Source organism: Onthophagus taurus, chromosome 10 (assembly GCF_036711975.1).
Source record: "Onthophagus taurus isolate NC chromosome 10, IU_Otau_3.0, whole genome shotgun sequence".
Taxonomy (NCBI): Eukaryota; Metazoa; Arthropoda; class Insecta; order Coleoptera; family Scarabaeidae; genus Onthophagus; species Onthophagus taurus.
Window position 1 is genome coordinate 6,424,835 of NC_091975.1, and position 26,124 is coordinate 6,450,958.

The 26,124-nt window shown below is 31.6% G+C and overlaps 1 protein-coding gene across 7 annotated transcripts; it reads left to right on the plus strand.

The window, feature by feature from the left end:
* LOC111417770 (tropomodulin) lies at positions 1–24,609 on the plus strand. 7 transcript variants are annotated; one of them, XR_002706716.2, is made up of 9 exons: positions 1–542; positions 15,750–15,902; positions 15,956–16,123; positions 16,560–16,683; positions 16,744–16,964; positions 17,016–17,415; positions 22,926–23,010; positions 23,722–23,780; positions 23,932–24,609. XR_002706716.2 is itself a non-coding variant. In XM_023050143.2 (8 exons), exons 1-7 carry the CDS (start codon positions 450–452, stop codon positions 23,757–23,759), a joined length of 1,197 nt encoding a protein of 398 aa, XP_022905911.1. In that variant the 5' UTR covers positions 1–449; the 3' UTR covers positions 23,760–23,780; positions 23,932–24,609. The 7 variants fall into 7 exon arrangements, 6 of the variants coding, with proteins under 6 accessions (XP_022905911.1, XP_022905909.1, XP_022905908.1 ...); XM_023050143.2 differs by lacking the exon at positions 22,926–23,010; XM_023050141.2 differs by lacking the exons at positions 22,926–23,010; positions 23,932–24,609 and adding an exon at positions 22,553–22,670.
* Positions 24,610–26,124: the final 1,515 nt, after the last annotated feature.

Consider the following 26,124-nt stretch of genomic DNA (forward strand, 5'->3'; position numbering starts at 1 on the left):
AGAAGGTTGTGAGTTAAAATTGAGGCACGCAAGAAATGTCTGGTGCTACAATCAATTTTTAACCTCAACCTTCGAATCGGTTAATCACAGGATTTTTCGTAACGGGAAAAAATGACGAATTCGTCTGTCAACGTGTAAAGTTATATTTTCCGAGTCTTTGTCGACGACGACGTCGCCGCCGTTGTCGACGTCAAAAAACAAAAACGACGCTCGTAGGCAGCCCGCAGCGTCGCTAAAGACTTTAATTTTAGCCTCGCGGTACCGCTGGCAAGTAGTCAGTCCACCGTTCGAAACCACACGGTTTAGACCTTTAAGAAAACATAACAGACGGTAAAAATTCGGCCCCCCAATTAAAGATAAAATAAAATTAATACAACAATATCATTAAAACGAACTAAGTAGTTGAACGTGTTTAAGTGTCGTAACCGCGGCCCCTCTTTTGAGAAAACATGGCGGACACCGAGACCGTCGAAGAGACGTTCGAAGAAACGGAAACCGAAGTTAGGCGGAAGATCGTCCGCAAAAGTCTTCGGATCCAAGAAGTAAGTTTGAAAAACGTGTCGATTTGCATAACGCCCGTGACGGCGAGGCATAAAAATAGATCTTCGAGTGCGCCTTGGCGCCTCAGAAAAACCTCTACGTTTAAGAAAAACAACTATACGCAACTTGAAACTAATCAAAATTTTATTTTGACGCATTTATTACGTCACAGCAAATCTTTTATCATTTTACATAGTCAAAAAAAGTTACTAAATGTATTTGAGAACATTTTTGTTGGCACAATAAGTATATTTTCTTTGATTAAGATGTATAAAATTATAGTAAATATATGGCTTTAGTTATTCTGGAAGGTTGCCCAAAGTTGTTTTGACGTTATATGTATCAATTTCTTTGTTATTTTCGTTAAATTTTTATTGGTTTCTTATTTTTCAATGTGGAATGTTTTTCTTTGGACAAATATCAAAACCAGAAAATAAAAAAGATATGGAATCTTGTATGCAACGAAATACAAAAAAAAAACAAGGAAAAAAACGCGTCTGGTGCAACAGACGGGAACGTGTTCAGTCATTTGTACGTTTGCCAAAAAATTCAGGAGCTTTTTACTTGAAGCAAGTGGTGAAGTTAATGTCTTTGAAGTTAAAGAATTTTTCTTTACCAGTAAAACCTCGATATAACAAGATTCGTTAGAACGAACCTCGGATAAAATATTTTTAAGTCATACAAGACATTAGATTGTTGTATATTTTTATTGAACTAAAAGTGGAACTAACACTACAGCCAGAACTAGAAACATTCGGGTTTAGCCGCACGTCTTTCAAGACGGCTAAACCCGAATGATTCTAGTTCTAGGTCTTGTGTTAATTCTAGTTTTACACTAGCACTATCACTAGAACTAACACAAGACTTAGAACTATCACTAGAACTAACACAAGACCTAGAACTAGATTCGTTCGGGTTTAGCCGTCTTGAAAGACGTGCGGCTAAACCCGAATGTTAGTTCTAGTTATAGTGCTAGTACAAAACTAGAACTAACACTATAGCCAGAACTAGAAACATTCGGGTTTAGCCGCACGTCTTTCAAGACGGCTAAACCCGAATGATTCTAGTTCTAGGTCTTGTGTTAATTCTAGTTTTACACTAGAACTATCACTAGAACTACCACAAGACTTAGAACTATCACTAGAACTAACACAAGACCTAGAACTAGATTCGTTCGGGTTTAGCCGTCTTGAGAGACGTGCGGCTAAATCCGAACGATTCTAGTTCTCGGTCTAGTATTAGTTCTAGTTATAGTGCTAGTACAAAACTAGAACCAACACTAGAGCCAGAACTAGAAACATTCGGGTTTAGCCGCACGTCTTTCAAGACGGCTAAACCCGAATGATTCTAGTTCTAGGTCTTGTGTTAATTCTAGTTTTACACTAGCACTATCACTAGAACTAACACAAGACTTAGAACTATCACTAGAACTAACACAAGACCTAGAACTAGATTCGTTCGGGTTTAGCCGTCTTGAGAGACGTGCGGCTAAATCCGAACGATTCTAGTTCTCGGTCTAGTGTTAGTTCTAGTTATAGTGCTAGTACAAAACTAGAACTAACGCTAGAGCCAGAACTAGAAACATTCTGGTTTAGCCGCACGTCTTTCAAGACGGCTAACCCCGAATGATTCTAGTTCTAGGTCTTGTGTTAGTTCTAGTTTTACACTAGCACTATCACTAGAACTAACACAAGACTTAGAACTATCGCTAGAACTAACACAAGACCTAGAACTAGATTCGTTCGGGTTTAGCCGTCTTGAGAGACGTGCGGCTAAATCCGAACGATTCTAGTTCTCGGTCTAGTGTTAGTTTTAGTTATAGTGCTAGTACAAAACTAGAACTAACACTAGAGCCAGAACTAGAAACATTCGGGTTTAGCCGCACGTCTTTCAAGACGGCTAACCCCGAATGATTCTAGTTCTAGGTCTTGTGTTAATTCTAGTTTTACACTAGCACTATCACTAGAACTAACACAAGACTTAGAACTATCGCTAGAACTAACACAAGACCTAGAACTAGATTCGTTCGGGTTTAGCCGTCTTGAGAGACGTGCGGCTAAATCCGAACGATTCTAGTTCTCGGTCTAGTGTTAATTCTAGTTTTGCACTAGCACTATCACTAGAACTAATACAAGATCTAGAATCATTCGAGTTTAGCCGTCTTAAGAGACTCACGGCTAAACCCGAATGTTTCTAGTTTTAGTTCTAGTTTTAATTGTTATTCAGTGTTAGGTTGTTGTGTATTTTTCATTGAATTAAAACTAGAATTAGAAAGTTTCGGGTTTACTCGTGCGTCTTCAGACGCAATCTAACTCTTTAGATAAGTTTTAATTGTTATTCAGAATTAGGTTAACTAGATATGATAAAATTACTTGATAATGTGACGTTTTTTGAAACGATCAATTCAATTCAATTCAATTCAAGTCAACAGTTTCAACGGAGAAACGTCATCTAAACAATCCCAATTACGTTTATAAATAAATTTTTTTGGGTTTAAAGTATATTCTAAATTAAAACCAGTTCACTTCTGTGTACATTACTCTGTTATGTTACACAAATTGAATTCGACCTTCCTATTTATTCCAACAGATTGCGCAGGAAGGAAAAAAGACGCACTCGAGAGGAGAGAAACGAAACGTCACGTTTTATTTTTGGCCTCATCCGACCACCGACGTCTTCAAAATCCAGTGTACTTGAGAAATAAACCTCTCTTATTTTCTTTATTTTTCATTCAAAAAAAGGATGGAAAAAAATTTGTGTTAAAATTTTATGTCAATTTCTTTTGCATTTCTGGTCACGTTTAGAATCCTAACGCAGGTGTTTTTGGCACCTTTCCATTCGCCTTAATTACGCCGGTTAGAGACGTGTAATTATCGTGTACCTGTCATTTTGAACGACCAAAGCGAGCGGTCCATCAAATTCTTGGATTTTAACTAGTTTCTTAACTGTTTCTTAACGCTTTAATTTCCATCGCAGCGTAGAATGGTTTTTACTTGGTTAACCAAACGTAAATATTGCGTGATGTTAGTTTAAAAAGAAAATTTGCTTTCTTCTCTTTGTATGTTGTAGATTGTTTTATGGGTTAACCTTTTTGTATGATTCCCAAAATAACATAGTTTCGGTCGTTAAACGAGAGAAGACGTCGAACGCGAGCTGGGTTTTAAGAAATTAACGACGCGGTTAAAACGTCCTAATTTTTTTTCTTTTTCGACGACGTCCCGCCGAATTCATCAAACCGTGATCTATTTCCGACGATGCGGAAGTTTGCTGTCACCCACACGAACGCCCCGAAATGACGAACTCCATCCTAAATTATAACAAAAAGAAAACACCTTTATAATAAATTAAAAGAAAATAACTTAGCTGGGTGGTGTATTTCTGAAAATGAAAACCCGGAAACGTCCGAAATCGACGAAACGGCACAGGCTGTTTACAAAATCTTGAAACTGTTTGTTTGGGTGAAACCCAAAATCAACCACGACGAAGAAAACAAAGTCGCAAAACATGGTGAATAAACATTTTAACGTAGCGAGGTTCAATAATGTGAGAAAAAAACCTTGATGGTAGATTTGGCAAACGTTGTTTTCAAAGGGAGAAGAAAACGTTGATTTATTGATAGTAATTTTGGAAACAGCTGTGAAGGCAAATTTCCAAAAAGAAAATAAAGTAAATGATACAATTTTTTGATGGAAAATAATTTATGGCGTCGTTCTAAACTTGCGCATTAATCGCGGATTTTATCTTCTGTCGAATTACAAATTACCCAGAGAGCCACCTAGGTTCCGGGTTCGTCCCGTACAAATTGCCTGTTTAAACGGACTCATTTGTACACGCTGTCCAGAAGCAAAAACAGATTTGGCTCCCCCGTAACTAAATACGAGCTACTCTATTAATTTTCTATAGTTAGCGTCTCCTCTTTCTATTCTGCCACACACAAGATAATTCATCTAACATTATTCTTAACAACTCTAAAAAACAAACTACCAAATTTTAATTTTCTTAAGTAAATATTTAAATATATCTAAAGGTAAAGCTGCGTTGATGAGTCGTAAATAGAAACGTTTCTGTTAGTAATCCCCGACATCATTTACCACGGCCCGAAACTGTTGATCTCTCGTAAAAGGGGATAATTCCTAGAGCATCTGGTACGTCCGTCAAAATCGTAGCATATACTCCCGAAAATTTAATAATAAATCCCTCCTTCGCACCGTAAACGTCTTCTAATTGGGTTAACGCAGGAAAATTGAAAATTATTTTTAAAACCAGGACGCCCAGCTCGGCTGATCGTAAATTTTTAAATCAAGTAATGACCACCAAAAATATTCCCTTCCTTTTTTAGCTCGAAAGTTACAATAAATTTGACGTTTGATAAAACTAAGGTTATGCAAAAAACGTTTTCTCCAAAACTGTTTGCATTGAAGTTTTGAAGCTTTTTGAGGTTCTAAAAGAAAGTATGAAGTTAACTTATACAAAGTTAGAAGCTTCCACAGCGACTATATCATTTAATATAACTTTTTAAAGACCGCTTACTTCATTTGACGTTTGTCAAAACTAAGGTTATACAAAAAAAGTTTTCTCCAAAACTGTTTGCATTGAAGTTTTGAAGCTTTTTGAGGTTCTAAGAGAACGTATGAAGTTAACTTATACAAAGTTAGAAGCTTCCACAGCGACTATATCATTTAATATAAGTTTTTAAAGACCGCTTACTTAATTTGACGGTTGTCAAAACTAAGGTTATGCAAAAAAAGTTTTCTCCAAAACTGTTTGCATTGAAGTTTTGAAGCTTTTTGAGGTTCTAAAAGAACGTATGAAGTTAACTTATACAAAGTTATAAGCTTCCACAGCGGCTATATCATTTAATATAAGTTTTTAAAGACGCTTACTTAATTTGACGTTCGTCAAAACTAAGGTTATGTAAAAAAAGTTTTCTCCAAAACTGTTTGCATTGAAGTTTTGAAGCTTTTTGAGGTTCTAAAAGAACGTATGAAGTTAACTTATACAAAGTTATAAGCTTCCACAGCGACTATATCATTTAATATAAGTTTTTAAAGACCGCTTACTTAATTTGACGTTTGTCAAAAATAAGGTTATGTAAAAAAAGTTTTCTCCAAAACTGTTTGCATTGAAGTTTTGAAGCTTTTTGAGGTTCTAAAAGAACGTATGAAGTTAACTTATACAAAGTTATAAGCTTCCACAGCGACTATATCATTTAATGTAAGTTTTTAAAGACGCTTACTTAATTTGACGTTTGTCAAAACTAAGGTTATGCAAAAAACGTTTTCTCCAAAACTGTTTGCATTGAAGTTTTGAAGCTTTTTGAGGTTCTAAAAGAACGTATGAAGTTAACTTATACAAAGTTATAAGCTTCCACAGCGGCTATATCATTTAATATAAGTTTTTAAAGACCGCTTACTTAATTTGACGTTTGTCAAAACTAAGGTTATGCAAAAAAAGTTTTCTCCGAAACTGTTTGCATTGAAGTTTTGAAGCTTTTTGAGGTTCTAAAAGAACGTATGAAGTTAACTTATACAGTTATAAGCTTCCACAGCGACTATATCATTTAATATAAGTTTTTAAAGACCAGTTACTTAATTTGACGTTTGTCAAAACTAAGGTTATGCAAAAAAAGTTTTCTCCAAAACTGTTTGCATTGAAGTTTTGAAGCTTTTTGAGGTTCTAAAAGAACGTATGAAGTTAACTTATACAAAGTTATAAGCTTCCACAGCGACTATATCATTTAATCTAAGTTTTTAAAGACGCTTACTTAATTTGACGTTTGTCAAAACTAAGGTTATGCAAAAAGAGTTTTCTCCAAAACTGTTTGCATTGAAGTTTTGAAGCTTTTTGAGGTTCTAAAAGAACGTGTGAAGTTAACTTATACAAAGTTATAAGCTTCCACAGCGACTATATCATTTAATATAAGTTTTTAAAGACGCTTACTTAATTTGACGTTTGTCAAAACTAAGGTTATGCAAAAAAAGTTTTCTCCGAAACTGTTTGCATTGAAGTTTTGAAGCTTTTTGAGGTTCTAAAAGAACGTATGAAGTTAACTTATACAAAGTTATAAGCTTCCACAGCGACTATATCATTTAATATAAATTTTTAAAGACGCTTACTTAATTTGACGTTTGTCAAAACTAAGGTTATGCAAAAAACGTTTTCTCCAAAACTGTTTGCATTGAAGTTTTGAAGCTATTTGAAGTTCTAAAAGAACGTATGAAGTTAACTTATACAAAGTTATAAGCTTCCACAGCGACTATATCATTTAATATAAGTTTTTAAAGACCGCTTACTTAATTTGACGTTTGTTAAAACTAAGGTTATGCAAAAAAAGTCTTCTCCAAAACGGTTAAGAATTAAGAAATACAACTTTTAGAGGTTGTAAAGTAATGTTTGAGGTTTGGTTAAGTTTTCGTGATGATTTTGGTTTTGTTTGCCTTGTCTGGGGGTGCAGACATGAAACAAAAAGTTCTAAAAGAATTGCATCCTTGTTGGTGTATAACTAATTAGCTAAAAATTGAATCGTTTTGAATCTAGTGTGCAATAAATAACAATTAATAACTTCCTGTTAATGTCATCTATTGTATTTCAAAGAAAAGCATTTGAAGCAAACCTAAATCGTGTACAAATACCGTTTGTGACAACTTGGGCCATTTTGAGAAGTTAGTCAAAATAAGAATGAAAGATTACCATATTTTCGCTGTCATACAAATCCATTGTTTTGATATCTTTTATGCTAACTACAAAGATTTGTAAAAAGTGTACTAAACTCAATACTTATTTAAAATTTTGAAATACACAATAAAAAGTTAAAAAAAGAACGAATTGTTGGGTTGTTATAATTAAATGTCTCGCGAAAATAGAGCTATAAGAGATATTTTACGTAAATTGGACGCTAATAAGAACAGTAAACGATGCCGCAACGACCGACATCGCGCGTTATTTCACAAGTGGGCACCCATTAAACCCGGTAGATGACGGTTTTAACTGTCCGACTATCTAACGTTTAATGATTACCCCGTTATAATGATCCACACTTGGTGCTGTTTATTTCCATTTTGTTTCCGTCTGCATATTTCAATCTGTTTATTTCGACTTTTATTTAAAAATTTCTTTCGATTATTTTGCATTTATTTCATTTTATTTATTATTAATTTTTAATAATTTTTTGATAAAATTTAAAATTAAATGCAACTCAAAATACATCCGTGCAAGTTGTGTTGTCTACATTGCGGGAGTTTTAAAATATCAAAACCAACATTACGCCCACGCAATCGCCGATTTTGCAAAACAACTTTTCGATACGTTTTGGGAAACGGTTCCTCGTAAATAATTTTTCGAATAACTTGTGCGAACTTGGGTTATTCGTAAACGTATTTTCGAAAAGTACGTGCAATAATAAACAAATTTCAGTTTGTTCAATAGAAGCATTAATTTGTTTCGTTTATCTTTGGCTTTTAATAAATTGAATCAAAACAATTCGGGCTTTTTAAATTCTTTGTAATAAAAGAGATGGAAGGAAAGGTTATTGAAGACATGAAATTAAAAATATTAAATTTATTTAGGTCCTTTTGTGTTTAGGTGGAATTAAAACCGGTTGCAGTTTACCAAAAATCTTTATGTAAGATTTGGCAATGCAGAAAAGTGCATCGATAAACATTTTCACTGACAGTTAGGCCTGATAGAACTCGCTAGGGGCAATAATGTTACTTTATGGTGGGTTCCAGGTCACAAAGACATTGAGAGCAATGAAAAGGCGGACAAGTTGGCCAATGAGGCAATGAAAATGCTCTTTATTGGATCCCAACCCAACTGTGGACTACAAAAGGCTTAGAACTTCCAGGTCACAGACAATCAAAGAGTATTTTATACCTCACCAAAGAGTCAAACTTGTCGACTTTGCAACGATTAGTCAAAGACTGCTGAATATATACTCTGTAAATGCGTCGCCTAAGACACAAAATTTTCGGCAAAGTTCGCCTACTAATTTAAAGGAACAAGAGTTTGAAGCAATACTGAGGTTCATCAATAAGAATAAAAGAGATGGATGGAAAGGTGATTGAAGAGATGAAATTAAAAATATTTATTTATTTACTTTTGGGTTTAGGTGAAGCGTTCCTGGAATTAAAAGCGGTTGCCGTGTACCAAAAATCTTTACGTAAGATTTGGCAACCGGCAACAAAGTTGCTTCGGTTCGTGTTCGATTTAAAAATACACCGAAATCTGAGTTTTTTTTGAAAATTTCAAATGTTATTTTTGCATTACGTTTGCGGTTTTTAACTGTTTGTAAAGAATCTATTCGATGGGGATTGAAAATAGAAACGATTTTTAAAAAAAATTAATTTTTCATCTAATTTAGTCTTGTGTATGAGACCAAATTCTCATGTGGTTCTAAAATTAATTGTCGGCGGGTGGTCTTTAACTATATTTAATCATTTTCATTCTATTTCTAGTTGAAATTCATTAGAAAATACTTGGAGACCACAAAAAAGAACGTAAATTAACGTTAAAATCGGAGTGAAGTGCGCCGGCACGAGCCAAGATTTGCAGTTGATTTTGATATACCATACGCCAGCGCTATCTATCTATAAACTCGCACCTCCAGAAACTCGGAAAGCGCTTAGTTCGTCCCTGAACAGTCGTCGCGACGTAAGAATTTCAGTGTTAGACGTCCGCGAACCCAGCGCGTCTTTGTGTTCGTGAAGATAAACCTGAACAATAAAAAGTTTTAGTTAATACCACAAAAACTTGTTAAAAAGTGTTTATTGGATTGAGTTAAAAAAGCTATGGGCTATGGAGTTCTTTCAAGAATGGTCGAAAAAGGAAGTAAATCGGGTAAATATTCGAATACTATAACAAACAAAGGTTTAAAAGGGGTGGTTTAAAAATAGATCCTCTAAAAGTAAAATGGAGAAGCTTTTAAATGGAACTAAAGACTATTATATTTTGACAAATGATTAAAAAGGAAATTAACGTCAAGATCATTCTGGCGCGTATCGTTGTTTACCACAAAAACTAAATTATCGAAATAGCGATTCCAAAACGGCCACAATATCATCGTGTGTTTTGTAGCGGCCGAGCCGCGTTATTAATCACCAGTACCGAAATACACACGCATCGCGTAGTTTTAGAAATAAATTAGGCCGATCCAAAGTCTCGCAAAAACGCTTTGCCGAACTCCCCTTTCACATCTTTTCATCAATACCCCCTAAACTAAAGCAAACTCGATCCCAACGGATTTAAGATTTATGCGTATGTCACAAAATCAAATTTGGCGCAGCAAACGAAATAAATCAGAAAACGTTTATTTGGTCTAATTAGAAACGCCGCCAGAGGGCTTCCTCCCTAATTAAAAGAGATGATCCTTTTTTCCAAACGAATGATTCATGCTCGTGCGTTTCATTCCAAACGCAACATCTGGTATTGTCGCTCATAATTCTGTCTAAAGGTGACACTACTTAACATATTCGATTGACGTCATTATAAACAAAGATGACGAGGCTCCATTAAAACACATGGTTCTCTGTGGTTATTTATAGATGCTATTGAGATAATCAGATTTTGTTAAATTAATTAGAAGCTAAATGTTTGTTTTGCCAAAAAGATTTAATTGATCCAATTCTGCACTCGCGCGTAATTCCAATTATAATGAATTTTTTATGTACTTTTTACTTTCTCTATAAAGATTAATTATGAGGAATTTTTGCAATCGTACCAAAAATCGATCTCGAGATTTATGGTTATCGTCAGAACGCAACAGAAGCAGCAATGACGATTATAAAAGTAAGTACAAAGCAGAACTTTACATCAAAATGAGTATTTAATAATTATAAAAGGTTTATAGTTCAAAAATTCGTTTAATAATTTGGACACGAACTGTATACGTTTTGAATTCATTTCGACTATTTTTAGCATTGTCTCTATATATGTTGTTTGTATACAGTATAGTTTTGAACAAATTGAAGTGGAGGTTGCAATAATTCGAGGTAACTCAGTTTTGAAACGAGGAGCAAAGAAGTCATTGTGGAATTATATTTTTTGCCATCGGTTTCTTGTCTAATCGTAAGATTGGTTTAAATGGGTTCATTGAAAGATCATCTGCACAACTTGACTAACACTATACTCCATAAAAACGTAAAAAGAGACTTTTCCTTCAAGATATCAAGAACACCATAAAGATTTAAGGATGCTCTGCAATATAAAGTACCAGTATCAGTAAGTTACGTACCAATAAGGTTATTGTTTTGGAAAATAAGCCAAATGTACAACACAAAGAAATCGTTTATCCTCACTTACTACATAACTTAAGATATAATTCTTTCTCCATTAATACTTTCTCTCCAACTCTACCGTGGTGTTTCTCTTCATCTTCTTCCTTGTGGTGTCCAGACAGAACTTTCTTTGGTAGTCGCTTTTGGCTCATTTTTTGTTAACATCGAATTTAGGCTGTCATCTATAATGTCATGTCTTAAGTTCATTATATCCCTTATATCTTCATTTCTAATCCTCTCCAATCTAGATTTTCCAGCAGCTCTTCTCCAGCAATCCATTTTGTGGCTGTTGAATTAGGATCTGTATTATTATAGATAATTGTCTAAATTTTTTACATTTAGTTCTAGAGTAAAGCATCTGTTCTAAAAGAAACATCTTAATATTATATGAATAATTATTTATTTTCTGAACCTTCATGGGCATTTTACATTTTCGTCTTTTCCAGCAAGATCTCACTTTAGACAACTCGTTAGACACTCATTAGATTTTAATATATAAGGAATACCAGAATAACTCAAATACTTGCTAATATAGTAACAATGACCTATTATCAACAATATTGTATACATGAAGGGCACCATAATATCAATGCAATTAATGTCATCGAGAAGGAGTAAACCCAAATTCAAATCATTAATCACGAAGACATAAAATCCTTTTAGATCTTAAGAATCAATTGTGAGTAAATTGAAAATAATTAATGACCTTGAAATAATTTGTAACTAACTTTAAGTTGGTAGCATTCACAAATGACAACTAAAACATAATGACATTATAAGTGTCAAAATTGAATCACAAGTTATTATAAATAAAATAATGAAAGTAAATTGAAGTGTGATTCATACATAAACAAAATTTAAAGATTAATGTTTTTGAATGTTTTTGTAAAGGTGACATCTGACGTCATGGTAGACAGGAATGACGTGCGTTTTTTACGCGGATAAGATGAGTGTGTTTGGCACGATTTGGCCGCTATGTTTTTTATGAACTGATGATAGATATCTACACGGCTTATTAAACAAAACGAATTTTAGATGTTAATAACACGTGCCAAGGTGTACAAATGTTTTTGAAATTTTATAAATTTTAAGATATTTTTTGTTGGGTGTAAGAATAACTTGGTAATATTTTGAAGAAATCCTCTATATTTATCAAAGACGTCTTATATTATTTGTTGATTACGAGAATTTGAAGCCAAGTTGAGATGTTAACAAATAGCGTTATTATAAATAACAAGCAAAAGTGCAAGGTTTTTTGGTATTTTATCGGTTTGTTTTTGTTCTAAATTTTAATTTAACGTCACACAAAGACGTGATAAGTTAGATTTCTGATGTATGTTATTACGTGCCAAAACTCAAAACTTCTTCAGGGTCTTTTAACTATAACTTGAGGCCGTTTTGAAGCCAACATCTACATGAATATATTTCAAAACTATAAAATCGCAATTTTGAATTTTATACTTGAAAAACTACATATCCTCATTTAAACAAGACTTATAATTGGACTCACTCTAATAATTTCTCAGAAACATGCCAAGTTGTTGGTATCATTATGGCTTGCTTTCGTTAACTTTCTGTTTTACTCTGGCAACGTTCGCAATGCATTGTCTGTGTCATTGTGGCATATCTTAACTTGTTGAGAAGGTTTTGCTTCATATGTTTTAATTTTAAACATGGTAATATTTTCAAATGATTCTTTAGTTTGAACAAAAACGAAAATGGAATAGTTCCTCGTTCCATCGTTTTAATGATCCTTTTGCATAGCGTTCAAACGTTGGGTTCACTACCATCTACCATCGGTGGCAGCGGCCGAGTTGCGCATATAAATAGATGTTGGCGTCCAAGAATAGTAGCGTTCTGGAAGTGGTTGAACCGCGAGCGATCGAAATTGCTTTTCGATTGCTTCTCTGGCTGTCGTTAAATAACGTCAGCATCACATGTCTTTTCTTTTGTACAAATTCCACAAATTTTGAAAATAAATGTATTTATATCTATAAATTTTTGTTTTGGGGTGTTTCATAAAATTTAGAAAACTAAACGACAACAGGTGATTCCAAAAATTGTTATCTTGTAATAGGTTAGTAATGTAACTACTCGAACAAAACATTTTTGGAATGTTTCCAGGAGTTTTTAACATCTTCCGCGCGGAGCGTATTAAAATTAATTTCACGGCTGGCAATTATATTTCTGCCACATTTGTCAACGGGCCCGTTCTCCGCCGGCACTTTGTTGGTAAATATCGCGCAAAAGAAGCTAAAAATATCGCCAGGTGTTCGGGCGGAAATTTAAGGACAAGGGCAACAGCGCGCGTTTTGCGGCGGAAACCCGTCTATTTTCGACCGCCCCTGATAGATGTCTCTCTGCAATTGCTTTTGGCGCCCGTTTTAACCAAATTTATGGCTATGACAAAGTGTTACGAGTTTTACATGATCCTGTCCAGTTTTCAACAGTACACAAGCCAACTAACTCTACTAAAATCTATTTAGCAATTATTAATCTATTTCTTATAATAGCAGGTGTTAAAATTGTTAAAACGTAACAGGAAACGTTTAATCCACAAACAAATACCCACTTTTAGATCTAAGGCAGTAAATATTTTGATGAAAACTGCATTGCCGGAACTTGATTTACGTTAACACAAATTCAAAATTCATCAATATACATGATTTTAAAGAAATAATTAGATCTATGTATATGATAACGATTATTTGTTGTAATATAGTTAACACGTTTGGCGAATAGATGGCGCTGGTATGTGGTTTTCAAAATGCGGGAAAAAAGTTTGAGCTCAAAAAAGAGATGAGGGGGGCATGGCAGTCCGGAACAGTTTCTTGGCACTGTCCCAAAGCGCTATACTTGGCGATCCGTTTGAAACGGCGCGACTGTATTTATAGAGAGCGCGGCCCCAGCGGCCAGTGGCCTTCCCGATCAAGATGGCGGCGCCCGTGACCTCCAGCTCGCTTCTTCATTCACGCCGGTGACTACCGAGAGTTTATTTGACAAGCTGAGGCTGGTTGTGTTAGAAATTGGGGCGATCGCAGTAAAAATGAATTTGCACCCGGCTTTTTTCTATTATTTATTGTTATTATTTTTTGTTTTTTATATATATGTATTTTTCTATTTTTTCTTCTAAGTAGGATGAGTAACTGTGGCATGATTATTTTAGTTTATTTTGTGTTTAAACCTGTTACAAATTGGTTTTTATTTAGATATGTAAGATTAATTGATTGGGTATTAGCCAAGTATGAATTTGATCTTTTTAAAGAATCCCATTGAAACGAATTGAAATATATGTTACATTGCCAAAAGGTATTAAAAGTTATGTGTTTTCTAAGTGAACATGTGATTCCAGACTTGTTCTCAGAAAACTTACAATCTATGTAATGTAATGAGTATGGACACTTTCTTTTTTATTAATTAATATTTATTTCTTATTTTCGGGCGATTTAGAGTTTGGCCAGTTCCATTACTAACTTTTTCTTGTAGTTTAAACCTTGACCAGTGTAATTTCAAAGATATTTTTGATGATTAGAATTTTATCATTACAAGACTTGTTCTTCAGCTAGGTTTTGTTTCATGACAAATTTATCTGAGATGTGTTTCCACAGCACATAGCTATCTCTCATGATATATGAGTTATGAGTCTCTGAATGTGCTGTTTCCACAGTTGTCAATGTTTTGTAACCGGACGGCAAACTCGTTATCATATTAGGCCTACTGAATCTATAAGTTGAGATTTACACAATATTTCCACCATGAAAGAGAAGTTCCATGGCAATACAAATATATATTAATGTATGATTAAACTTACCAATAAATCCATTATCGTTTCATTTCATGTCGGTCCATAAAGAATCCATAAAGTTTAAAATTTCTCCTGTTGTCGGGTCGCTTTTAGTGTGTTTTTCGTTTCTTCACTTCTTGAGTCGGAACTCCTAACTTATTGGAAATTTCATCCATAGCTTTTTGGACGAGCAATCCCACAAATTAGGATTGGATTCACATAATTCAATTAACTGGAGCATGCAATGATTACAATGTCACTTGTCATTTGATGTTCAAATATTTCTGCGCGTTACCAACCCTAGAAATATAACACACGAGCTTTTCCAAATCAAAAAATATTTTATTTATATTTGTTAAAACACAGCATTAAAAAGAAAATATTAATTTAAAATCATTTATCATAAATATATTGAATTTAAAATTTTTTTACTTTTAATACGCCTTAAACTTTGTAGCACATCTGTCTAAGGTTGCTTCATAAAATAACTGACATTTCATTATTTTAAAACTACATTTCTAATTGAATTATCAACAAATTACTTCGTATTTGTTAATTTTTAAATAGTTTTAATTAAAATTTGAATAAAGTACGTAAATTTCTATTAAATACTTGATTTTAAAGTAAAACTCGGTGTTGGTTTTCTGAATCAACCTTCACGACGAGTTTATCGATTTCCCTATTTCTCTTCTCACTAAAATCTAAAATAAACATTAACTCGGTTATATTCTCTAAAAAAAGTGTATATATCATAATTTATCTTATCTCTAAGTATTAATTTGGTTGTTGTGTCATTCAAACCTGCAGAAAGAGGTTACGTAAAGAATAAACGATAATTAAGATTAAGCGTAGGAAGTGGAACCTCTCAAATTAACAAAAAAGGTAAATAACATCGGTTTTTCTCCTTCCATTCCATTGTTAAGCCCCCTGTGCCTATTTCACTCGATGATTCAATGAAATTAAGGTCACTTTAGAGGCGGTTTGGGTGTGGATTTGATTTCTAATTTAACGTTAATTAAAAACAACCGGACTAAATTTTCTCTTTTCGACGTTGTTCCAGTTCTAGTTTAACGGTTTACCACATTTGTTCATCATTTCTACATGTAAAATTTACGTTAAATTTAGTTTAAGTATATAATCTTTTTACTTTGCAGACTTCGTCCACAACCAAAACCACGACAATGACCACACCAGCCAAATTATATGGAAAAGATATTTCTGAATATGATGAATTAGATGTCGACGAATTACTTTCAAAACTATCAGCGGAAGAAATTAAAATTTTAGCCAAAGAAGTCGATCCAGATGTAAATAAATTTAGATATTAAAATAAAAGTAATTAAGGGATGTTTTATTGTAGGATAGTTTCTTACCACCATCTCAAAGGTGTAATTATGAATGCGAAAAGGACCCAACAGGGCCCCTTAATCGGAAGCAGTTGATTGAACACATTAATAAACAAGCTATTGAGGCGCCTGATGAACCCGAATTAAAACCCTATGTTCCTGGAACAGTTCGAGGCAAAAAGGTAAATTCAAAAAATAAACTTATAGTGAATTAATCATTATTCACGAGTAATCAAATTGACAGAATAATAATTATTTGAAACGTCAAAATTTCAAAAAACGTCAATTTAATGTAATCTTTAGGACTTTCTAAATGTAAACATTAAAAAAATGTAAACAAATTCCTTTTTTCTTATGATTTAAGCATAAATTAATTAATTTTCGTAAAAAAACGTTTCATAAAATTGACATTTAATTTTGACAAATTGTTGTGAAGTTGGTTACAGTTGGTAACATTGAATTTGTGTGACATTGACGTTTAAACTATTCAAAAATTTATTTAAAAAAATAAATTTATGAAATCAATTTCAATAGTAGTTGTGGACAAAGTATTCTACTCACATATAATGAGCTATACCTCATATATATATAAATCTTGGATAATTATTTTTTTAAAAGTGGGTTCCACCTCCACCACCTAAAAAAGAACAAGATGCAAGCGAACAAATCGCAATTGATTTGGGTGATGAGTACGAACAGGCTTTAACAGATGCTACACAAGAAGAAATTATAGATTTAGCTGGTAAAATTTAACTTTTTATTGAAAAAAGTTTAATTTTAATCAATTAATTGGTTTATTTAGCTATACTTGGTTTTCACTCAATGATGAATCAAGATCAATACCACGCATCTTTATTAAACAAAGGACAACCAGTTGGAATGGGTTGGGATGGTATAACGAAAGCATCCAAACAAAAAATATATCCCCAAGATCCCCCAAATGACACAGATATAGAAAAAACAATCAAACAAGTCCAACAGGATGATCCAAAATTGACTGATTTAAACTGGAATAACATCAAAGTAATTTTATTTTTTTAATTTTATCTTAACATTAATTTTAAATCTTTTTAGAACATTTCCGATGAAAAATTCGATGATTTATTCGAAGCATTGTCCAATAACACCCATTTAGAAACTCTCTCATTAACAAACGTCGGTTTAACAGACCGTCAGGCTCAAAAATTGGCTGAAGCCCTCGAACGTAACAATACGTTACGAGTGGTGAACGTAGAAACAAACTTTATCGCACCAACGGGAATCGTGAGATTGATCAAATCGTTATTGAAAACGCAGGTTGTCGAAGAGTTTAGAGCTTCAAATCAACGATCGCAGGTTTTGGGTAACAAGATTGAAATGGAAATTACGTCGTTAATTGAGAAAAACCCAACGATCTTGCGACTGGGGCTTCATTTAGAATACAATGATGCACGTCATCGTATCGCGACACATTTGCAACGTAACATCGACACAAGTAAGTGGTTATTTATAGTTTTTGGGAATTATGTTCATATTTGGGATGGAGAAGGTGATTTAAATTCTTTTATATTGTTTGGGTGGAAATTTTTTTTGCATCCAAACATTTTTTAGATTGGGTTGGGTTATTTTTTTGTAGTTATAAACAATTCAAACCCATTTTTTATTTTTTTCTTCCCCTTTTAGTAGAAGGAAAAGTGTCATTTATTGTAGAAATACTTTTAACTCACAACTTATTTTTTATTTTATCATCAACAAAGGTAATTATTCGTTTTTTTTTGTAATGGTTTCGTTATTATTGCACGAATTCCTTGTATTATTTTTGTTATTCCCATAATCTTTTTTCCTTCATGGTATTTTAAGATTTTTAGATAAATAGGTACTGGTTATATAATAATTATTAATTTTTTAGTCAATGTTTTTTTCTACAGGTGTATCAAAAGTAGAGTGCCAAACGAATCTTTGAAATTAATTAGATGTGCGATTTTGTACATTTATTTTAATACATCTATTTTTATGCATTAAGATTTCAAAGTATAGAAAAAGGTGATTAGTCTCAATAATAATGGTTCAAGTCGACTAAAAACGACTCTAGGATACTTACCATTACAAAAATTATTTAAAATATTCAGTTAGATAGTTTTTGAAAGTGTTCTGAGGTAACAATAAATAAAAAAAGGCTGTTGGAGTTTGTTAAAATGGTTCAAATTAATTGAAAACGTCTTCTCATTACTTTAAGTAGATGAATAAGCAATAAGGAAGTCATGGGAGATGTTTCCAGAAAATTCAAAGATTTCAAAGTATGGAAAAAGGTGATTAGTCTCAATAATAATTGTTCAAGTTGGCTAAAAACATCTCTAGGATACTTATCATTATGAAAATAATTAAAAATTTTGAATTAGGTTGTTTTTGAAAGTGTTCTGAGATTACAATAAATAGAAAAAGATTGTTGGAGTTTGTCAAAATGGTTCAAATTAATTGAAAATGTTTGCTCATTACTTTAAGTAAATAAATAAGCTATAAGGAAGTCATGGGAGATGTTTTCCAGAAAATTCAAAGATTTCAAAGTATAGAAAAAGGTGATTAGTCTCAATAATAATTGTTCAAGTTGGCTAAAAACATCTCTAGGATACTTATTATTATGAAAATAATTAAAAATTTTGAATTAGGTTGTTTTTGAAAGTGTTCTGAGATTACAATAAATAGAAAAAGATTGTTGGAGTTTGTCAAAATGGTTCAAATTAATTGAAAATGTTTGCTCATTACTTTAAGTAAATAAATAAGCTATAAGGAAGTCATGGGAGATGTTTTCCAGAAAATTCAAAGATTCCAAAGTATGGAAAAAGGTGATTAGTCTCAATAATAATTGTTCAAGTTGGCTAAAAACATCTCTAGGATACTTATTATTATCAAAATAATTAAAAATTTTGAATTAGGTTGTTTTTGAAGGTGTTCTGAGGTAACAATAAATAGAAAAAGGTTGTTGGAGTTTGTCAAAATGGTTCAAATTAATTGAAAATGTTTGCTCATTACTTTAAGTAAATAAATAAGCTATAAGGAAGTCATGGGAGATGTTTTCCAGAAAATTCAAAGATTTCAAAGAATGAAAAAAGGTGATTAGTCTCAATAATAATTGTTCAAGTTGGCTAAAAACATCTCTAGGATACTTATCATTATGAAAATAATTAAAAATTTTGAATTAAGTTGTTTTTGAAGGTGTTCTGAGGTAACAATAAATAGAAAAAGGTTGTTGGAGTTTGTCAAAATGGTTCAAATTAATTGAAAATGTTTGCTCATTACTTTAAGTAAATAAATAAGCTATAAGAAAGTCATGGGAGATGTTTTCCAGAAGATTCAAAGATTTTAAAGTATGGAAAAAGGTGATTAGTCTCAATAATAATTGTTCAAGTTGGCTAAAAACATCTCTAGGATACTTATTATTATGAAAATAATTAAAAATTTTGAATAAGGTTGTTTTTGAAAGTGTTCTAAGATTACAATAAATAAAAAAAGGCTGTTGGAGTTTGTTAAAATGGTTCAAATCAATTGAAAACGTCTTCTCATTACTTTAAGTAGATGAATAAGCTATAAGTAAGTCATGGGAGATATTTTCCAGAAAATTCAAAGATTCCAAAGTATTGAAAGTGATTAGTTTCAATAATAATTGTTCAAATTGACTAAGAACATCTCTAGAATGCTTATTATTATGAAAATAATTAAAAATTTTGAATTAGGTTGTTTTTGAAAGTGTTCTGAGATTACAATAAATAGAAAAAGATTGTTGGAGTTTGTCAAAATGGTTCAAATTAATTGAAAATGTTTGCTCATTACTTTAAGTAAATAAATAAGCTATAAGGAAGTCATGGGAGATGTTTTCCAGAAAATTCAAAGATTCCAAAGTATGGAAAAGGGTGATTAGTCTCAATAATAATTGTTCACGTTGGCTAAAAACATCTCTAGGATACTTATTATTATGAAAATAATTAAAAATTTTGAATTAGGTTGTTTTTGAAAGTGTTCTGAGGTAACAATAAATAGAAAAAGGTTGTTGGAGTTTGTCAAAATGGTTCAAATTAATTGAAAATGTTTGCTCATTACTTTAAGTAGATAAATAAGCTATAAAGAAGTCATGGGAACTGTTTTCCAGAAAATTCAAAGATTTCAAAGTATGGAAAAAGGTGATTAGTCTCAATAATAATTGTTCAAGTTGGCTAAAAACATCTCTAGGATACTTATTATTATGAAAATAATTAAAAATTTTGAATTAGGTTGTTTTTGAAAGTGTTCTGAGATTAGAATAAATAAAAAAAGGCTGTTGGAGTTTGTCAAAATGGTTCAAATTAATTGAAAATGTTTGCTCATTACTTTAAGTAAATAAATAAGCTATAAGGAAGTCATGGGAGATGTTTCCAGAAAATTCAAAGATTTCAAAGAATGGAAAAAGGTGATTAGTCTCAATAATAATTGTTCAAGTTGGCTAAAAACATCTCTAGGATACTTATCATTATGAAAATAATTAAAAATTTTGAATTAAGTTGTTTTTGAAGGTGTTCTGAGATAACAATAAATAAAATAAGATTGTTGGAGTTTGTTAAAATGGTTCAAATCAATTGAAAACGTCTTCTCATTACTTTAAGTAGATGAATGAGCTATAAGTAAGTCATGGGAGATATTTTTCAGAAAATTCAAAGATTCCAAAGTATTGAAAGTGATTAGTTTCAATAATAATTGTTCAAATTGACTAAGAACATCTCTAGGATGCTTATCATTATGAAAATAATTAAAAATTTTGAATAAGGTTGTTTTTGAAGGTGTTCTGAGGTAACAATAAATAGAAAAAGGTTGTTGGAGTTTGTCAAAATGGTTCAAATTAATTGAAAATGTCTGCTCATTACTTTAAGTAAATAAATAAGCTATAAGGAAGTCATGGGAGATGTTTCCAGAAAATTCAAAGATTTCAAAGTATGGAAAAAGGTGATTAGTCTCAATAATAATTGTTCAAGTTGGCTAAAAACATCTCTAGGATACTTATTATTATGAAAATAATTAAAAATTTTGAATTAAGTTGTTTTTGAAGGTGTTCTGAGATAACAATAAATAGAAAAAGGTTGTTGGAGTTTGTCAAAATGGTTCAAATTAATTGAAAATGTTTGCTCATTACTTTAAGTAAATAAATAAGCTATAAGAAAGTCATGGGAGATGTTTCCAGAAAATTCAAAGATTTCAAAGTATGGAAAAAGGTGATTAGTCTCAATAATAATTGTTCAAGTTGGCTAAAAACATCTCTAGGATACTTATCATTATGAAAATAATTAAAAATTTTGAATTAGGTTGTTTTTGAAAGTGTTCTGAGGTAACAATAAATAGAAAAAGGTTGTTGGAGTTTGTCAAAATGGTTTAAATTAATTGAAAATGTTTGCTCATTACTTTAAGTAAATAAATAAGCTATAAGGAAGTCATGGGAGATGTTTTCCAGAAAATTCAAAGTATGGTAAAAGGTGATTAGTCTCAATAATAATTGTTCAAGTTGGCTAAAAACATCTCTAGGATACTTATTATTATGAAAATAATTAAAAATTTTGAATTAGGTTGTTTTTGAAAGTGTTCTGAGATAACAATAAATAAAATAACGCTGTTGGAGTTTGTTAAAATGGTTCAAATCAATTCAAAACGTCTTCTCATTACTTTAAGTAGATGAATAAGCTATAAGTAAGTCATGGGAGATATTTTCCAGAAAATTCAAAGATTCCAAAGTATTGAAGGTGATTAGTTTCAATAATAATTGTTCAAATTGACTAAGAACATCTCTAGAATGCTTATCATTATGAAAATAATTAAAAATTTTGAATTAGGTTGTTTTTGCAGGTGTTCTGAGGTAACAATAAATAGAAAAAGGTTGTTGGAGTTTGTCAAAATGGTTCAAATTAATTGAAAATGTCTGCTCATTACTTTAAGTAAATAAATAAGCTATAAAGAAGTCGTGGGAGATGTTTTCCAGAAAATTCAAAGATTTCAAAGTATGGAAAAAGGTGATTAGTCTCAATAATAATTGTTCAAGTTGGCTAAAAACATCGCTAGGATACTTATCATTATGAAAATAATTAAAAATTTTGAATTAGGTTGTTTTTGAAGGTGTTCTGAGGTAACAATAAATAGAAAAAGGTTGTTGGAGTTTGTCAAAATGGTTCAAATTAATTGAAAATGTTTGCTCATTACTTTAAGTAGATAAATAAGCTATAAGGAAGTCATGGGAGATGTTTTCCAGAAAATTCAAAGATTTCAAAGAATGGAAAAAGGTGATTAGCCTCAAAAATAATTGTTCAAGTCGGCTAAAAACATCTCTAGGATACTTATCATGATGGAAATAATTAAAAATTTTGAATTAGGTTGTTTTTGAAAGTGTTCTGAGATAACAATAAATAAAAAAAGATTGTTGGAGTTTGTTAAAATGGTTCAAATCGACTGGAAACATCTTATTATATCAATGTTTATAACATTTCTAGCATACTTACCATTATTATATTAAATATTGATTAATTTTTCTTGTATTTTTGAGGATTTGACTTGGCACATTTATTTTTGATACATTTATATCAAAATATTTTTATTATTTTATCATTATATTAAAATTATAGATAGTCGGGTAATGAAAGCAAATTACAAGGTAATTCTGAACCCGGGTGGGGGTCCAATTAAAGTAGAACTAACCGGTTAAATACCGGATGTTCTATTCTTATTTTTTAAAAATCAAATGTGAGTAATTCAACCAAACAGTGTCGTGTTTTTATTTTTTTATTTTATTTTTTTTTGGGACCAGCAATTTTTTGACGATGCTGGGATAATATCTTTTTGCCAAAATCATTTTTACACGACCAGAATATACATTTGAATCGAAAACACCATTCTGATTTTGTTTATTTTGTAAAATGTACCCCCTGAAATCCGTTTGATTGTTAAAAAAGAATTGTAACCGATTTACGATGGAATTTGTTGTTGTTTTGCCTGCAGTTAGAAAAGACTTGACTCTGCGGCTACAGTTCCGGTTCTTTAATCATAGGAAAACACCCCTCATTAAGTAAAAATAAACAACAAGGTACATAAAATGTGAATGTTTAAATGAACGAACATTATGTGTGGAATTTTATGCTTGGTTTGGAAAGAACTAACAAAATCGATTTAATTACTAACTAATAAAGAAAATTTCCATGCGTATTAATAAAATAAAATAAAAAAATTGTGGTTCGAAAACTCCTTTAAAAATCCATTAGGGAAAATCCGCTTTAAAGCCGGCTCCTCCTGAATCAACAAGCGAAGCTCAGATTTTCCTCGAACTAAAATAACAGTTTTTTTGACTTCAGCTTTAGTGATTAAAATTTTTTCCCTTTATTTTAAAAAAGTATATAAACCCGGCTTTTTCATAAACGATTTTTCTAATAAATAATTAAAAGATGTCAATTGAACCAACAAAAAGAGAGAAGGGCGGGTTTATCGGATTTCAGGGGTTGGGATAAAAAAGTGGAATTAAAAAAAAATAAATTAATTAAAAAATTGTTAAAAATAATAACAATAAACACCCAATTCCGTACACAACACTCACTCAGCATGTGCATTTTAAATAACCTAAATTAACATGGTCTTGTTCATTTCATATTACAACTAAAATTCGTTATAAAAATTGAAGTCGTAGTAACTAATTAATTGGTGAAATTAATAACTTGTTATTTTTGTTGTTATTTGTAAATATGTTTAAAGATTGTAAAAATATTGTTTCTTTTTGTTGCAATCTTTGTGTATATGTTTACAGAAAGACGCCTTTCTCGACTGGCATCCACAAGCTCTTAATGTGTTTTTAAAGAACAAAAAGTAAGTATTAAATTTAAATTTTTTGTTGCTTATCCCCGCTTAAAAATCTGCTTAACTTTAAGGTAAGTGCTGCGTTCCTTATTTGCCGCTTAGAATCCTTGTTAGAAAATTGACTTAAAATTTATACAAATTAAAATTTTAATATTTCTAGTTCGTCGTATAAGAACAGCACATCGCTTGGCAAGAAATTACACAGTTGGTTTTATTAAACTGGATAGACCATTGAAAGTTAAAGGTTTCGACGACGAAGATGATGATTATTAAACAATAAATATATATAATCGGCTTTGATATAATACAATGAGGGCTTAAACAAAAAAATTATGATATTCAAATTAAAAAAAATGATAAAGAACTTTTGGAGTCGGTGTCACTGCCAGTTTTTTTTTGAGGCGTTAAAGCACATAATTATGCTATTTTACTATTACGATTTTACAATTTAATAATCGATTTAATTAAAATTATATGTAACTTTAATTTTTAGTGGTAATAATGTACTGTAAACGCATCGAAGGTTCTGTAAATATTGTTTGACGATTTATTTAGGGTCTCTATGTGTAAATTTAAATTTCTCTGAGTTTAACTTTAAAAAAAACTATTACTACTTACTACTTGAAAATAAAAAAAATGGACTAATTTATATTTTATCAGCAACTCTTTCTTTTTAGTAGGAAGATGTTAATTAATTAATTTATCAACCTTAATCAACACAATTAAAAAAAAATTCAACATAAAAATACACAATAAAAAATCTGTATGTAGTTATTAGTCAATTCATATGTTGTAATTTTCACTGAGGAGAAATAAAGGATAAGAAAATCAAAAATAATTATTTTTATTAATTCTAAACAAATTAATGCAATTTAATAAAATTTTTACGTTTAGAAATTCGAATACCCCGTAAAGGGTTAATTTCTTGATTATCAATTAGAATTTTGTCCGAGGGCGTTAATTGGCGAGGAAAATACAGACCACGTCTACTATTTGCAAACGAATGTCCGTTTCAACGAAAGGCCACACCGTGGTATGACGCCACGTGGCTATTTGTCGTCCGCTAATTACACAACAGGACAACATTACAAATGTTCTAATTACGCGCCACATACATTTACCATACGTGTATGTACACAGAGGAAAATTTGTAAATTTACTGTCGGTTGGCTTTATTTGTTTAGAGATGACTATAAAGGGACGGTAAAATTTATAATTACGTTATTACGAATTATTACTACAATATAAATTTCTTTCAATTATGACTTATACAGGGTGTCACACAAAAAACGCCACAAGCTGTAACTCTGTCATTTATATTCCGATTTTCATGACCGAGGTATCAAATGAAATGGTTTGATGAATACTATGGTTCATGCTACAAATAAATTTTTTTCAAGGCCATCTTCAATTTTAAGCGATTATTAACTTTTGTTTTTTAAATTGTTCCATATACAGCGTGTCTCAGCGAGACCGATCATTAGACGTTTCTGGGGTTCTGGCCAAACAAAAAATTTGAGAATGCAGACTTAAGTATTATCAATTACATTTTTAGCACATTTGTTCAAAAAATCATAGAACACTCAATTTGAGATATCAATTTAGGATTCAGAACATGCTTAAACAACATGATGGAGTATGTTTTAGTGCCGAGAACGGCTGTCTAGATCGTTTGGTCACTTTACTATGATACGTTAACTTTTCGAAATTTGGAAGCACCATAACTTCATTTTTTTAAATGGCACCCCCCATATTTTATTACTTAGTCGTCTTCGGCGTCTCATTTTACATCTTTTATATTCCATATGTCCTATGCCTAACATTAATAGTTTGAGAAATAATTAGGGTTTTTTGAAAAATGCTCACATATCATATGGATATTAACCTAGTGTGTCATGGAAAACAAATGTTTAATGACTTATTGATAAACGTCAAAGTCAAATTTAGATTGTTTGATGCTTGTGAGTCTAAAACCAGTTAAAATGGATATTAATAACGTAAATAATGTTTATACAAATGAAGAAATCCATAATTTATTTTTTGTGCACGAAAAGTGCGACAAAGTTCTTAGTAGAACTTGCAGAATGTTTAATGAAAATTATCCACATTTATCTCCGATGACAAAAGGTAAATTTAGAGGAATAGAAGCAAATTTTGTACATTTTGGACGAATTAATCACGTGTTAAACTGACCAAAAAATGTAGTAGATAATGCAACGGAAGAGGTGAATACCTTGGCTTATTTCGAGCCCAGTCCCAACACTTCAATTCGAGCTGCCAAAGAAGATCTGGGAATCATGCTACGAACTTTGTCGCGCTTTTCATGCAAAAAAAATAAATTAAGAATTTCTTG